The 17,506-nt window shown below is 42.4% G+C and overlaps 1 protein-coding gene across 1 annotated transcript in view; it reads right to left on the bottom strand.

The window, feature by feature from the left end:
• Window positions 1–2,397: 2,397 nt before the first annotated feature.
• Window positions 2,398–17,506, bottom strand: part of zgc:172282 (leucine-rich repeat and fibronectin type III domain-containing protein 1-like protein) — a 109,333-nt gene continuing 94,224 nt past the window's right edge. Inside the window, 5 exon segments of the mRNA XM_064984316.1 lie at window positions 2,398–2,793; window positions 14,161–14,588; window positions 15,185–15,274; window positions 16,352–16,591; window positions 16,594–17,027. Of these exon segments, the coding sequence (XP_064840388.1) occupies window positions 15,204–15,274; window positions 16,352–16,591; window positions 16,594–17,027 (745 nt within the window). The 3' untranslated portion in view covers window positions 2,398–2,793; window positions 14,161–14,588; window positions 15,185–15,203.

Raw genomic sequence — 17,506 nt, forward strand, 5'->3', positions numbered from 1 at the left:
GGGTGGCTACTTTAAAGATTCTGAAATATACAATACATTTTGATGACTATATTTTACCATGTGTTATTTCATAGATTTGATGTCTTCACTATTACTCTACAATGTAGAAAATAGTAAAAAAAAATGTAAAAAAATTGAATGAGTAGGTGTGTCCAAACTTTTGACAGGTAATATGTGTCAAGGGGTTTTAAGGAACCATTTGTTTTCCCAATCTGTATAAAGAATTACTTATAGTACAACATAAATATCTAGCTCACGCAGTCAGCACCAATGTTGAGTAGAGCCAGTCTATTACTTTCACTACAGTTGTAGTCGGACATTTACATACATCTTAGCCAAATACATTTAAACTCAGTTTTTCACAATTCCTGACATTGAATCCTATAAATATTCACTGTCTTACGTCAGTTAGGATCACCACTTTATTTTAAGAATATGAAATGTCCGAATAAGAGTAGTGATTTATTTCAGCTTTTATTTCTTTCATCATATTCCCAGTGGTTCAGCAGTTTACATACACTCAATTAGTATTTGGTAGCATTGCACTTAAATAGTTTAACTTGGGTCAAACGTTTCGGGTAGCCTTCCACAAGCTTCCCACAATAAGTTGGGTGAATTTTGGCCCATTCCTAATGACAGAGCTGGTGTAACTGAGTCAGGTTTGTAGGCCTACTTGCTCCCAGACACTTTTTCAGTTCTCTTTCGCACCAAAGTACGTTCATCTCTAGGAGACAGAACGCATCTCCTTCCGTAGCTGTATGATGGCTGAGTGGTCCCAAGGTGTTTATACTTGTGCACTATTGTTTGTACAGAAGAATGTGATACCTTCAGGCATTTTGAAATTGCTCCCAAGGATGAACCAGACTTATGGAGGTCTACAATTATTTTCAGAGGTATTGGCTGATTTATTTTGATTTACCCATGATGTCAAGCAAAGAGGCACTGAGTTTGAAGGTAGGCCTTGAAGTACATCCACAGGTACACCTCCAGTTTACTCAAATTATGTCATTTAGCCTATCAGAAGCTTCTTAAGACATGACATCATTTTTTGCAATTCTCCAAGCTGTTTAAAGGCACAGTCAAGTTAGTGTATGTAAACTGGAATTGTGATACAGTGAAATAATCTGTCTGGAAGCAATTGTTGGAAAAATGACTTGTGTCATGCACAAAGTAGATATCTTAACAGACTGGCCAAAACTATATTTTGTTAACATGAAATTTGGGGAGTGTTTAAAAAACAAGTTTTAATGACTCCAACCTAAGTGTATGTAAACTTCCGACTTCAACTGTAGGTATGCTACCGAGTGTAACATCACTTTCAATAATGGGAATTTACCGTTCCACAAACAGACGTCTCCAGTTAGCTGATAAGTGCAGATTTCCTCTCTGACCATTGGCCCACATTTGCAGAAGTGAACATTACAAAAGTACTGTTATCGAGCCACAAAATTAATTCCTCAAAAAATCCATTAGACGTGGCCTTTTACCATCACTTCTGTCTCACATTCCGTCGACTAGTAACCAGTACTGTCTGGGGGGGGGGGGGTACATATAAAGGGGAGACATTTTCAAACTCACTTTAACTCCCAGAGTGACTTGATGTTAACATTTAATTTCTTCTGGGCAACCCCCTCTCTCTGCACCTCGATGTTCCCCTGTATTAACGACAGTGAAATCATTCGATCTCTTGCCATGAGGAAATAGTGATGATTACTCCATTTTGTGATGTAATGTAATAACAGCAAAAACGCTGATTTAGCACAATGGCAGACAGTCATTACTCTCATGGCACACATCACCCGGCAAGCCTTTAGGAGGACTTTAGGATAGCTATAAACAGCCACGAAAGGCAGGCTTTAGCACTTTCAATAAGACATCCAACTCACGCAAAGCATTCTGTTGCTTAAATGCCTGACCTGGATCAGATTCACTGCACCAGATGGTGAAAACCACCACAAGAGATTCTGTGCAAATTGCAGTGTTTAAATTCATGTCAGCTTTGAGGGTCAGGGGGAAAAACGTAAAAAGAAGTCAGTGGAATTGAGTTGGCAGAATTTAAAGCCTACTAGGTGGCTAACCCTGATGCTGAATGTGTCTATATGGAGAAGGCTGTAGAACTGGTGGGGTAATATATATAAAGGGCTGGACGCTATGGGATGATTCAAACCTAATTTATTTTTACCTCTGGGATCCCTTTCTCCCTCTAAAGTAATCTGGATTGACTGCCATTGTGCTACAACCATCAGGTAACACATATTATTGGCTTTGCGGTGCCATGAAGCAGAGACAGGCAAGGCGGGGATAGGGTGTGGGTGTACAGTACTAGGTTTGTATAGGGGGAATACAAGAGGAGAGAAGCAGGTGTAATAGACGGTAAATCAGCCACAAACAGGCCTGTTAGTCTCTAGGGAATTAATCCACTTTTTTATTTTATTAGAAAAATTTCACACACCATAAAAATTACATGTACAAAACTATAAGATTTGGAATTGCGTTATGTACAGATACAAAAGATAAAGCCAACTAAAAAGTGACGGAGAACACAGAAGAAGGTGAGTCCCCAGCTCTGAGCTTTTTGTCTGAGTCTGCCTGTTTTGATTCCGTTCTCAGTGGGTTCGGCTCAAAGGTGAGAGGAAAAGAAAAAAAACGCAACACAGGGTGATGAAGACCGTGGTGACGAAGAGGTGGTGGTGATGCACAGACATGCGGTTCAGTTTGCTTAGTCCCTGTTAGTTCTTCCTCCTTTATATCCTTCTGTCCTCGGAGTCCAGATGGGGTAAACTCGGCCCATACCTGCAGAGAGAAGAGAGAGACAGCGAAATAAGTGAGGAATATGTACTATTTTGCCCTTTCATTCTTTTACGATTGACCACACATACAAGTCCACTTAATCCAGGTTGTTCATTGAACGGGCTTCATGAAGATCAGCCAACATTGTAGCCCCTGAAGTATGGTGATGACACTGTTTCTCCTTGACCAGTGTTCGAGTCATTGAATCCCTGCCATACTGAGGCTTTATTTAATGAAACCGAGAACATTCAAACATTTCCATGATGACAATAGACCAAAGTACATCAGTTGAATAACCTGTGTGTCTAATACAAACACAGGAAGCTTCACAAACACTGGCAGCCATACAACCACCGAGCTTGGACAATGCCCTCTGTTTGGATCCGTGTTGTGCTCTACTGCTGTTTGATACAAATGTAAATGACTGGCAGCCTCCCTAACAGCACTGGCCAAACCGTGGCGGGCCTGCCTACGTGGCCATGAAACGAAACAGGATTATAAAACAACAACCCAGTGCCATTAAACAGCCATTGAAGTGAACAGATGCTTTTCCAGTATAGTGCAAGATTACATTTGGGACTCCTCGGCCTTAGACTCATCCTCAATGTCTCACGCACTGTCCACAGAAGAGTGATAGGAGCTAAGCCGGTCAGCTCAGACAAGTCCAGCCCTCACGGTAGTCTGACTAAGCCTCCCGCGGGTTGGGAATATCATGGCTCTGGATGCATGGCAGGTGGTGAGCTGAACACAAGCCTGGCAGACATTTTAAAATATAATACTTCGGCTTACATCTACATATGGAACTAGGCACTTTGAAAAAAGGTACTGGATATAGGCTCTCTGGTGGACACATACGGCACCTGGATATTGCTGACTAGCTGGCACTGCAGGTGGTTTGTATTGGAGAGGAGAAGAGGCGTAAGAGGTGCAAGAGCTACAATGATGGATGCCATTTTGGAAACGCTGATCCCTTGTGTCAGGCTAACATGTTTGACGCTGAAAGCCCTGAGTGGACTGAGGCCTATAAAGTGAAGGAGTTGAGAGGGTAAGTTTTTTTTTGCTTCTCAGTTGGCTGAATGTACTAGCATGATGTTTATGTCAAAAAAAAAACACAACTGCATGAAAGTGTTTTCAGGCACTTTACGCTGATTTCACAAGGCAGAAATAGATTGTCCATTCAAAACATAGGGGCCATTAACTCCTTCATCGCAAAGTGTACTGTAACACGTGACTTGAACAAAATACATTCTACATTCTACATTCTACATTCACATTCACGTTCAGGACTAGTCTATAGCGGGTTTTATCCTGTGAAAAATGTATGGCTTTAAGTGTGATGTAATCCGCTCCAGGACCTTAGTGACCATGGGTGTTCTCTGCCTCTCCCTCCCAGCGTGGGAGCATTGATAAATTCAGCTAGTGTCTACACAAAGCAAAACCTGTCTATCTGTACTACTCGCTTGTTGGCACAGCAGGAGAGTCTCTCTTAAAGCACAACCACATAGTATGAAGCGCTTGGATTCAGCAAAAGTGCAGAAATATATTCCCGTATTTCCTTAACCACTTTAAAAGTCAACGTATCAAACTGAGCACAGGAGAACTATTTGTACACTGAATTATAGCATCATACTGTAGCTTACTTGCTCCAAATCATTCATGGTGTTGCATGACACACTATCTCCAGAAACGCTATTGACAGCGATTGTATGTGAAATAGCTTCATCTACAGCTATTTACAAACAAAGCGTGCTGAGCATGCACTATTGAGCTAAACATATGATTTTCTTCACCATCCAGGAGAAAGGATATTGGACCAGCATTGCTGTCCCGGGGTCATGGCATGGCGGCTCTCCTGTCCTGAGAAAGTGTATTCCAACGGAGGGGTCAGTGCGATACACATTGTCCCGACTCTTATTTTGCAACGCTGATTATGATTCCCATCATCACACTTTGTTTCTCATCAGCACGTATTGATTATGCAATTAAATGTGGCCTGAGCAGCAGAAATCAATTGGGACCGGCTGAACTCTGGAGTGAACACCGCCCCCGGGGCAATCGCCCAATCATGGTCTGATATGAATCACCTCAGTGTGTCTGCCACACAAATCTCTCTCCGAACGGCATCCACTGCGATCCTCTGCCGGCCAAGCCATAAACTGTTCAGGGGGTAGACCGTCGTTTATTCTCCATACCAACTTTCATCATCTCACCTTTTTACATGGGATGTTGTTATTGCTGTTTCACATTGTCTGCGTCGAGGGCGAGTGATAACATCAACAGTATTTTGCCCTTGGTTTTTAGGTATGCCTCTTAGTCATCAGAACCGGCAAAGTCTGTTTAATACAACCATAACTCTGGTACTGTGAATCTCAGTAGCCTCCTCTACATTTGCCCTGCTCAGAAGAACATGATAAAGTGACAAAATGAAAACAAATAGAGCCTACAACCTAATGTCCCCTGCCGCCTCGCTTCTGCCCCATGATATCTGAGTCGAACATCATTCTGTCTCCCAACAAACAACAAACAACTTGTTTGCATAATGTCTGCATAGTGATGCCATGGTTGAGCTTTCAGACAGTTCAGCACAGACCATTTAGCCCGCTGTTCTTGACTTCCATTAGTGGGGGAGACCTCTGTGATCTCACTCAAAACAACCTGTTTATTGATGCCAGGGACCTGTGATCATCAGGCGCCATGCCGCTGCTGATACATTGGGTAACATGCTCATCGCTGCGTCATCAGCATGGAGCAATGACTTGCCACGTAGCTATACTCTAATTGCCAGAGAAATGAGGCTGGAAACTTGACAGAACATAATGCTAAGTGTGGGAGGATTGGAAGATGGGCGCCATCAAGCCATACAACATGTCATTGATTTCCCCAAGGCCTATTTTAGCAAAATGGTTGATAGCAATCTAGTTGTGATGTCAATCCGTGAGGAATTTTGATTGTTGTTGTGATCAATTTTTGTTGTTGTCTCCAGAGCAATAAGGATCATAGAACACGTAGCTAGAAAATACAACTTTAAGGAGAGGCAGAAAAACCCCTAACTCAATTCTGTTCTCGCTCAATACAAACGCGAAGAGACAAGAATGGAATTGCCACTCGGTATACAAACATATTTTTCTGGCCGCAGACGGGCTGTGTGACAAAAAGAAAGAGAATCAATGCCTTTGCCATTGTTTGGAATTAGTGCTGAGTTTAAATTGAGCTGCAGTGCATCCCGAGGCCCAGTGCCTCACACACACAGAAGGCAGAAACTACGGCCTCGATCAAAGCAAACACACAGCAATGGCAATAAAGAAAGCTGCAAAATTAGCAAAATAAATTCCTCTGCTGACATTTGCCGGCCTCTTGGTACAGCAGTAATTAATTACATTTGGCAGTGGTTGTGATATGTAAAGCATCATCTGCTTTTTGTTTGTGTGGTCTTTGTTTTGTAGGATGGTGTTATCACAAAAAGCAAACACACAGGTATGCACACACACACACAAACACACACACACACACACACACACACACGCGCACACTGCCCGCACACGTATCCTACAGATTGTCTCCACATCTCCCTTGCTTGAATAGCCAAACACTAACTATGAAATTACACCAGCAGCACGATTACAATCCTTTTACAGTGGTTCTGTTTGCCAATCCTCATGTCATTTTGTGAGACCGAATATTTACGATACCAGGCTCTTTGAACACACATCCATCTTCGCCTCATCTCATCTCTTTCAAGTCTAACCTTAAACCAGTCCAATTTCTCAAACTCCTGCTTGATGGTGAGATATGGGTTGATCAATAGTGATTTCATGGCCCAGGCCTTGGCGCTGACGGCCGACTGAGCCATTCCATTTGTCCCTGTCCACTCGGGAACGGTGAGGGCTAAGAACAATGGGGTCCCATGATTTCACACATCACTACACCTCAACCCTCTCCACATTAATATCCAACAAAGAATACAAACAAAAGCACCTGTCCACCCGCCACTGACATTTTATTAATCAGACAGGCACAACATTAGTTTGCTGGTAAAATATAGTACGGGTGAGTTTACTCTCAACTATCAAAGGCTAAAGCCATCAGAGTGAGAGTATGATGAAACTATTTGTTAGGACATACAGCGATGCTCCAGAACTGTCCTGCTCATTTTCCCTCCCTTCTCGACACGCTTCTATGCTCTCAGATGTTAGCAGGTAAAAGAAAGACTTCACAGGGGAATTGATGGCAAGGTTAACATCTGTGGCAAGAACTAGCTGCTATTATCAATTATGCATACCTCCCTTGGTTTGTTTCAGATAGCCGATATGTAATAGCAGAGACCCTTTCACTGCAACATCCCTCCTCTCCATCACACGATAGGGCCAGATCACTGTGGAATCACCTTGTTGTCCAAATTGTAGAAGTGCCATCACAGAGACACAAGCCTGTCTGAACACATGGTGAGCGAGGATAAGAAATCAACTTCAAATGAGTTGTGGGATCAAACGTTAATGGGATTCATCCGTGTTTGGCTGTACAATGGTATACTATGACCACTGCAGTGATCTAAGACAACATAGACCTAAGCTATGACAAGATGACTGGATAAATCTCTAGAAAGAACTGTCCTATCTTTGATGTGAGAATAATTACGTATGACCTCGTAAGGCGTGCCGGAAATGACCAACCACATGCATGTCCTTCAAGAAACGTATTTATTGACTTAACCTCTTGAATCTATAGGGGCGCTATTTCATTATTGGATAAAAAAACGTGCCCATTTTAAGCGCAATATCTTGTCACAAAAAGATGCTCGACTATGCATAGAATTGCCAGCTTTGGAAAGAAAACACTCTGACATTTCTAAAACGGCAAAGATATTATCTGTGAGTGCCCCAGAACTGATGCTACAGGCGAAACCAAGATGAAACTTCAAACAGGAAATGAGCAGGATTTTTGAGGCTCTGTTTTTCATTGTCTCCTTATATGGCTGTGAATGCGCAAGGAATGAGCCTGCCCGATCTATCGTTTCCCCAAGGTGTCTGCAGCATTGTGACGTATTTGTAGGCATATCATTGGAAGATTGACCATAAGAGACCACATTTACCAGGTGTCCGCCCGGTGTCCTGCGCCGAAATTGGTGCGCAAACCTCAGCTGCATGTATTTTTCCATGGGATTCAGAGAAGACAGCAGGCTTACACGAACGATATATCAATGAAGAAATATGTGAAAAACACCTTGAGGATTGATTCTAAACAGCGTTTGCCGTGTTTCAGTCGATATTATGGAGTTAATTTGGAAAAAAGTTTGCCGTTTTGATGACTGCATTTTCGTTTTTTTTTGGTACCCAAACGTGATGTACAAAACGGAGCGATTTCTCCTACACAAAGAGTCATTCAGGAAAAACTGAACATTTGCTATGTAACTGAGAGTCTCCTCATTGAAAACATCCGAAGTTCTTCAAAGGTAAATGATTTTATTTGAATCCTTTTCTGGTTTTTGTGCAAATGTTGCCCACTAAATGCTACGCTAAATGCTACGCTAGCTATCAATACTCTTACACAAATGCTTGTTTTGCTATGGTTGAAAAGCATATTTAGAAAATCTGAGATGACAGCGTTGTTAAGAAAAGGTTAAGCTTGAGAGATGGCATATTTATTTCATTTCATTTGCGATTTTCATAAATAGTTAACGTTACGTTATGCAAATGAGCTTGAGGCTATAACTGGATACAGGTTTTTTTCATAGCCAAACGTGAACAAAACGGAGCGATTCGTCCTACACAAATAATATTTTTTGAATAACTGAACATTTGCTATCTAACTGAGAGTCTCCTCATTGAAAACATCTGAAGTTCTTCAAAGGTAAATGATTTTATTATAATGATTTTCTTGTTTTTGTGAAAATGTTGCTGGCTGAATTCTAGGCTTATAGCTATGCTAGCTATCAATACTCTTACACAAATGCTTGTTTAGCTATGATTGAAAAGCATATTTTGAAAATCTGAGATGACAGTGTTGTTAACAAAGGTCTAATCTTGAGAGCAAATATGTATATCTTCCTCAACAAGAACAATCCTGAAGCTGTGCGCCAGAAGAGGAAAGAACTTATCCCAACCATGAAAGCTTCCAGACTGTGTGGGGACATTGCTTACATCTGATATGACAGGCTCATTGTCCACCCTCCCTCCCAAATGCCTGGAAGGGATGAGAGAGCCAAACCTCGGGTTTGTAGCTTACATACACCAACTTATTGATGGACTGCTGAATGTTTCTTTTTTTGAGCATATTATGTCTATCTCTGATAAGTTACCCAAGAAAGTGCCGGAAAATAGACCAATTTAATATATGTAGCCTTAGAAATAAGGTTCATTAAATCAATAACTTGCTAACATCAGATAATGTTAATACATTAGCCATTTCTGAGACTCATTTAGATAATTCATTTGATGATACAGCAGTAGCAATACAATAATAACACCTATGGAAGAGACAGGAATGCTTATGGGGGAGGTGTTGCTGTATACATTCAAAGCCATATCAAGTGTTATTGAAGTGTTGTGGTTGCAGGTTCACCTGGAACATCTAAAGCATTTTCTTTTGGGGTGTTGCTAAAGGCCACTAAGTGCTAACAGTCTATATCTAAATAATATGTGTGAAACTCTTGGTAGTGTATGTGACGTAAACAGAGAGGCCTACTATCTTGGGGACCTGAATATTGGATGGTTTTCATCAAGCTGTCCGCTCAAGAGGAAGCTTCTCACTGTAACCAGTGCTGTGTTTACAAACACTACAGGAACAAAATCATCAACATGTATTGATCACATTTTTACGAATACTGTAGAACTTCATTCTAAAGCTGTATCCGTACCCATTGAATGCAATGATCACAATATAGTGGCTATATCCAGGAAAGCCAAGATTTCAACAGTTGGGTCTAAAATAGTGTATAAAAACATACAAAATGTTTTGCTGTCATTCTTATGTGGATGAGGTTAAAAATATTTGTAGGTCTAATTTGCTTCTTCCAATTATTAATAAACATGCACTTGTTTGATGAGGAGTTGACAAACTGTATGGTTGAAAGCAATGGGGGGGGAGGAGTGGCTAATAAGTCTGGCTGCACATTTGACTGGCTGACTTACTGCAAATTAATAAATTATGTCACTTAACTCAATAAAAAGAAGAAGAAACTGTATTGTGAAGTCAAGATCAATGATGTAAAAAAATTAAGATATTTTGTTTGGGGGGGGGGGGCAGAAAGGCTAAACACGTTAATTGAATCAGATGGCTTATTCGTCACAAAACCATTTGATGTTGCCAATTATTTGAATGATTACTTTATTGTCAAAGTGGGCAAATTTAGACAGGAAATGCCAACAACTAACAGTGAGCCGTTGTACTAATAATGAAAGAAAATAATTACAAGTTTGAACTTTGTAAAGTTATTGTGGGTTGTTGAGAAAACATATGGTCGTGGACAAAAAAATTGAGAATTACACAAATATTAATACCCACACAGTTTGCTGCTTCAGTGTCTTTACATATTTTTGTCAGATGTTACTATGGAATACTGAAGTATAATTACAAACATTTCATACGTGTCAAATGCTTTTATTGACAATTACATGAAGTTGATGCAAAGAGTCAATATTTGGAGTGATGACCCTTCTTTTTCAAGACCTCTGCAATCCGCCCTGGCATGCTGTCAATTAACTTCTGGGCCACATCCTGACTGATGGCAGCCCATTCTTGCATAATCAATGCTTGGAATTTGTCAGAATTTGTGGGTTTTTGTTTGTCCACCCGCCTCTTGAGCATTGACCACAAGTTCTCAATGGGATTAAGGTATGGGGAGTTTCCTGGCCATGGGCTCAAAATATCAATGTATTGTTCCCCGAGTTCCCTTATGGAAAGGTGCTCCATCATGCTGGAAAAGGCATTGTTCATCCCCAAACTGTTCCTGGATGGTTGGGAGAAGTTGCTCTCGGAGGATGTGTTGGTACCAATCTTTATTCATGGATGTGTTCTTAGGCAAAATTGTGAGTGAGCCCACTCCCTTGGCTGAGAAGCAACCCCACACATGAATGGTCTCAGGATGCTTTACTGGTTGTATGACAGGACTGATGGTAGCGCTCACCTTGTCTTCTCCGGACAAGCTTTTTTCCGGATGCCCCAAACAATCGGAAAGGGGATTCGTCAGAGAAAATGACTTTACCCCAGTCCTCAGCAGTCCAATCCCAGTACCTTTTGCAGAATATCAGTTTGTCCCTGATGTTTTTCCTGGAGAGAAGTGGCTTCTTTGCTGCCCTTCTTGACACCAGGCCATCCTCCAAAAGTCTTCGCCTCACTGCGTGCAGATACACTCACACCTGTCTGCTGCCAATCCTGAGCAAGCTCTGTACTGGTGGTGCCCCGATCCCGCAGCTGAATCAACTTTAGGAGACGGTACTGGCACTTGATGGGCTTTCTTTGGTGCCCTGAAGCGTTCTTCAAAACAATTGAACCGCTCTCCTTGAAGTTCTTGATGATCCGATAAATGGTTGATTTAGGTGCAATCTTACTGGCAGCAATATCCTTGCCTGTGAAGCCCTTTTTGTGCAAAGCAATGATGACGGCACATGTTTCCTTGCAGGTAACCATGGCTGACAGAGGAAGAACAATGATTCCAACACCACCCTCCTTTTGAAGCGTCCAGTCTGTTATTCGAACTCAATCAGCATGACAGAGTGATCTTCAGCCTTGTCCTCGTCAACACTCACACCTGTGTTAACGAGAGAATCACTGACATGATGTCAGCTGGTCCTTTTGTGGCAGGGCTGAAATGCAGTGGAAATGGTTTTTGGAGATTCAGTTCATGTGCATGACAAAGAGGGAATTTGCAATTAACCTGATCACTCTTCATAACATTCTGGAGTATATGCAAATTGCCATCATACAAACTGAGGCAGCAGACTTTGACACAAATAGTCTCAAAACTTTTGGCCACGACTGTACAGTACCAGTCAAAAGTTACCTGTTACCAGTACCAAGTAGAAGTGCAGGGGTAAAAGCAATTGAGGTAGATATGTATATACAGTTCCAGTCAAAATGTTGGACACACCTACTCATTCAAGGGTTTTTCCTAATTTTGACTATTTTCTACATTGAAGAATAATAGTGAAGACATCAAAACTATGAAATAACACATGGAATCATGTAGTAACCAAATCAAAATATATTTGAGATTCTTCAAAGTAGCTACCCTTTGCCTTGATGACAGCTTTGCACACTCTTGGCATTCTCTCCACCAGCTTCATGCTTTTCCAACAGTCTTGAAGGAGTTCACATATATGCTGAAAAACCCTTGAATGAGTAGGTGTGTCCAAACATGCCACCAGGGGTCTTTTCACAAGCCCCAGGTTCAGAAAAAATTCAAGGAAACGTACAGCATTATACAGAGCCATGAGTGCATAGAACTCTTTTCCATCTTATATAGCGCAAGTGAAAGGCAAACCTGGTTTCAAAAAACAAACAAAGCAACACCAAAGCACTACGCCTCTTCCCCATGTAACCTACTTGTTCTATGTATAGATGCACACGTACGTCAATTGTAAAGTATTTTGTCTGTTTAGTTATGTGTCTGACCCCAGTAAAACTAGCTGTCGCCATTGGCATCGGCCAATGGCCATCCTAATAGATGAATACATTTTTAAAAAGAGTTGAAGAGAAAGTAGGATTAGCTCCAGACAGATGTAGTGATGCGTCCTAGGATCCTCTCCCACTGTGTTCCTCCATCAGTGTGTTCAGCACTTAATTGCGCTGATCGCTTACAAAATTTGACTCCTTAATTGCCTGTCTACCCATAATTATCTCCCGTCCGTTTAGCCAGGTTCTTAGTTAAGCCAGAGGAACCAGTGGAAGGGGCAGGGAGGAGACGGGGGGAAAACATGAGATGTCTCTGGGAGAAAGATTGGGTTGGAGTGGTTTTCCTAATCCAGAATAACCACTTTATACTCAAACACCCCCCTTCTCCTATCTGTAACCACAAGCTAATCAGACTGGAACTGTCTAGATCTTCTAACATGGTTGGCTAAATACAACACAGAACACACTCTCACACACAACCCTAAATTAGCTTTCTGATTTGAGTTTAATTTTTCATCACTCGCCTTCATCTCAGAGCTACAGTGACTTGCAAAAGTATTCATCCCCCTTGGCGTTTTTCTTATTTTGCTGCCTTTCAACCTGTAATTTAAATGGATTTTTATTTGGATTTCACGTAACGGACAAACACAAAATAAAATAAAAAATAATGGAAAAGTGGTGCGTGTATATGTATTCACCCCCTTTGCTATGAAGCCCCTAAACAAGATCTGGTGCAACCAATTACCTTCAGGAGTCACATAATTAGTTTAAAAAAAGTCCACCTGTGTGCAATCTAAGTGTCACATGATCTGTCACATGATCTCAGTATATACACCTGTTCTGAAAGGCCCTAGAGTCTGCAACACCACATAGCAAGGGGCACCACCAAGCAAGTGGCACCATGAAGACCAAGGAGCTCTCCAAACAGAATTACAGATTAGGGTTGGGTTATAAAAAAAATATCCAAAACTTTGAACATTCCACAGAGCACCATTAAATCCATTATCAAACAATGGAAAGAATATGTCACCAAAACAAACCTGCCAAGAGAAGGCCACCCACCAAAACACAGGGACCAGGCAAGAAGGGCATTAATCAGAGAGGCAACAAAGAGACCAAAGATAACCCTGAAGGAGCTGCAAAGCTCCACAGAAGAGATTGGAGTATCTGGGAGACTGGGATGGAGGTTCACCTTCCAGCAGGACAATGGCCCTAAGTATACTGCTAAAGCAACACTTGAGTGGTTTAAGGGGAATATATTTAAACGTCTTGGAAGGGCCTAGTCAAAGCCCAGAACTCAATCCAATTGAGAATCTGTGGTATGACTGAAAGATTGCTGTACACCAGCGGAACAAGCTTATAGAGAGATATCCCATGGTGGCTCTACAAAGTTTTGACTTGGGAGGGGGGGGGGGTGAATAGTTATGCATTTTAAAGTTTTCATTTTTTTGTCTTATTTCTTGTTTCAGGTTAAAACTTATTTTGCATTTTCAAATTGGTAGGCATGTTGTGTAGTCAAATGATACAAACCTCCAAGAAAATCTATTTTAATTCCAGGTTGTAAAGCAACAAATAGGAAAAATGCCAAAGGGGGGGTGAATACTTTCACAAGCCACTGTATCTGTGGCTGGCTTGATTAAAATATATGGTCAACTTGGTTAAATCATGAGTAAGTCCTGGGGGTTTTTCTGACCTTGTGACCCGACCAGGGAGTGTTTCCTGGTCAACCCACATAGAGTACATGATCCTGTGTACACTCACCTTAGGCTGGGTCCCCATCCTGAGCCTGAAGACAGTCAGGTCAAATAAGGTACAGTATGAGCAGGTCCAGGAATAGATCCAGGTGCATGAACAGGTCCAGGTATTGGCAAGTCCTGGTCCAAGTACAGGTCCAGGAACAGTAGTAGTGCTGTGGTAATGACAGCGGATACACAGACAGTCAGCCACAAAGGGATACAAGGCAATACGTTTCAAAAGCCATCGGCGAGGCCATTGGCCCGTCTCGTTCCACTCCAATAGATTATGATGGTGAATTGAGTCCTTATTAAATCCATCTCGGTGTGTTTTCATGGAAGGGTCCATGGATACAGTGTGAACTCCGGGGTCGCAAGGAGGAAGTCCGACAGAAGTCCTAAAAATGTTCCTGATTTATCATCTAATCTCCTTGTTTCCTGGAACCCTGGAATATTCTGGAAAACATAAACATGAGCAATGGTCACTGATCGAGTTTGAATGCATGACAATAACCACAACTGATCATGAAGTAATGTGCAATTGTTTGAATGGTAATTTGACTTTATAATGATGATTTTGACTGGTTGGTGGATCAGATTGTGTGTTTGTTTGTAATTGCCACGGTGCTATGATCGGTTTTGTATTGCTGCTGCAGTGTATTGGTGTAGGATGAAAATGTAAGTCATTGTAATTCATGCTTTTGCATTATGTTGTTTGGATGTCTGCTGCTATCAAAGTGCAGCACTGAGTGTTAAGGGTGTGTCCTCTGCAATTAGTCTCGCTGAATATGGCATATGTGTGGGAACAGACTCCTGAGGGAGGTCTCTGGCAGTAACGTGGCTAGTAATATGTTAGCTCTGACTAAGTGATATTTTCTCTCTCACACAGCCATCTCTCTGTCTCAGTTTGTATCTATTCATCTGTCTTACACTAAAGACCCCCCCCCTCTCTTATCTTCTTCTCTCAAGTAGATTAATGGAGAGGAACAGGGAAAGAAGGAACAGGGAAAGAAGGGCACCATTACTCTTGGAGGTTGATGGCTGCTTCTCACCGAGAAGCAGAAGGAGTCATCAAATTTTAAAGTCGCTCCAGTCTCTGTGAGCCCTCTTGTCGTCGTCGGCAGCCGCGGGCGCCGGCGTGTCTGGTGGAAGAGACAAATAGAGGTGAGAGATGAGGCGGGTAGAGTTAGTGACAGCCAGGCTGGACACGGCGCAGTGCATCCCTCAGCCTTCGTCTCAGGGACACAGCACTCGGGAGCCTGCGGACATGGCCGTGGGAATGTGATTCATGGCCCGGTGTCATCTGTACCAAATTGGCACCGTTTTGTCCCACACGGGAGCTACACAGGTTTTTGGCACAGATCTGATATGGGATCCGAGCAAAGTGACTCCGATCTCATGGTTGCCTTGCACTTACTGGTTGTGTGTCGCATACGATTCTACTGGTGAAAGTAAATTATGATTGCAGAATGTACATGTATAGAGTGATTGTTCACTGCAGCACCATTAGGGAATTCATTATCTGCATTGCAGTGCAAAGTGTGCATTACCCAGCAATGACTGTGAGAACGTGGTTGGCTGCAAAGGTTTTGGTAGGTTCAAGGGCAGCCAAATTCAACCGTTTTCATTGACAAATTATCCTCAGTCTAGATTGATCACTTTGGTTCATTATGTCCCTTAATTTCAACCAAAATGTATTTTGCAGCTGCACTGAGTGATTGATGCTATTGAAAGAGAGGGCCTGTCTCTCCCTGACCCTGATTTAATTCACCATATTGATTTAGTGATTTACAAGGCCAAGGCTCTGGAAATCCATGGTCACTCATTCAGAAAGTGCAATTATCCGATTGGAACAATGTATCCAAGTTTCTCACTCTGGAGAGGCTGTTCAAAATATACTTGTCTGTGGCCCATTGTGTCAGTAGAATAGTACTGTTCTTAGCAATTTACATGTCTCCGACTTGGCATTTCATGTGCTGCAATGAGGTGTGCTGGGTTGGACTAGGCAATGGACTCATGTTCAGTGGCAGAGCTCTAGCTGCCGATACCTCCTCTCGGTCACAGAAGGAATAAAAATGAATTACAAGCCAGATGTTTCAGACATGCCATAGAGATACCACATTGAAAACGGTAAAAGAAATGGGGTCATTCACTGCCATTCTCTCTCATTAACCCCATTCGCAACCATTTGTATCTGTCTCTATCGCTCAAGTACTTACTTCCCCCCGCATTCACATTGGTGGCGTCTTTGGGTGTGAGCGAAGCTCTCCTCTTCATCTCAATGGCAGTCCTGGAGTGACGCCTCTTACTAGGCGACAGCAGGTCCTCAGCAGTCATGTCTGAGATCTGCACCGCATTCTCACAGTCAACCACCAACGCCATGGTGTTAGAGTCCTTTTGGGTGGCATTAGGTGATGCCGATCCACTCACACCCCCTCCTCCCCCTGTCCCTGGCCCCCTCCCACCCCAGCTAAGGCATGAGCCTGTTGCTCCTCCTGGCTCTCTGTAACTTTAGACCCAGAGTGGGACACCTGTCCCCCAGCCTGTCCTCCATTGGTCTGGGCACAGATGTTGTCCATGGTGCCCACCTTACCTGTGTCCATGCCCTGGTGGCTGTAGACCTTGTAGCGGATCATGAGGATGATGATGAAGACGAGCACGGAGGCCACGATGATGCCACCGATAATGATGATCATGGTGCCGCCTAAGAACTGGCTGTGGAGGGCCTGGCACTGGCTGTACTCGGTCTCCGTGATGAACTGGACACAGCCCACCTGCCGCGTGGCCGTCAACGAGGTGATGCCGTCGTCGTAGACCGCCAGGACACACAGGTCGTACTCACGCCCTGACACCAGGTCACGAACCAGGAAGTCCTGACTGGTGGACGGGATCATTCTATTGATTAGAGAGAGGAACATGTTTTAGGATTGATGACTGACACGATATATGTACAGGAACAAATACTCTGTAGGTGGGACATATGTTCAAAATATGATTATTTCTGAGTAACAAAAGGTAGTGTAGATACTGGACTTATCTATAGGGATGTGAATCAATATGGATAGTTACTTGTTAAGACATACTTTTTCATCTTAAAAAATTGTTCCACAGTATTATAAGAGTTATGGTACAACCCTTGGTTTGAGATGAGTGGTGCGATCAAACTGGAATAGCCCATTCGGGCTTACTAGTGGGACAATCATAATGACAAACCTCGAAATCAATATTCAAGGGCCATAAAATGGATTTACCAGAAATGTGTAACATGGAATATATTATGGATGAAAGTAATCAGTGTAAGGGTCCCTTGTGGATTCTCTGAAGCTTTGACTCACATCCACAGTCAATCATCTTAACCCTGGTCCAATGAGTTT

The sequence above is a fragment of the Oncorhynchus masou genome, chromosome 13 (assembly GCF_036934945.1).
Source record: "Oncorhynchus masou masou isolate Uvic2021 chromosome 13, UVic_Omas_1.1, whole genome shotgun sequence".
Classification (NCBI taxonomy): domain Eukaryota; kingdom Metazoa; phylum Chordata; class Actinopteri; order Salmoniformes; family Salmonidae; genus Oncorhynchus; species Oncorhynchus masou.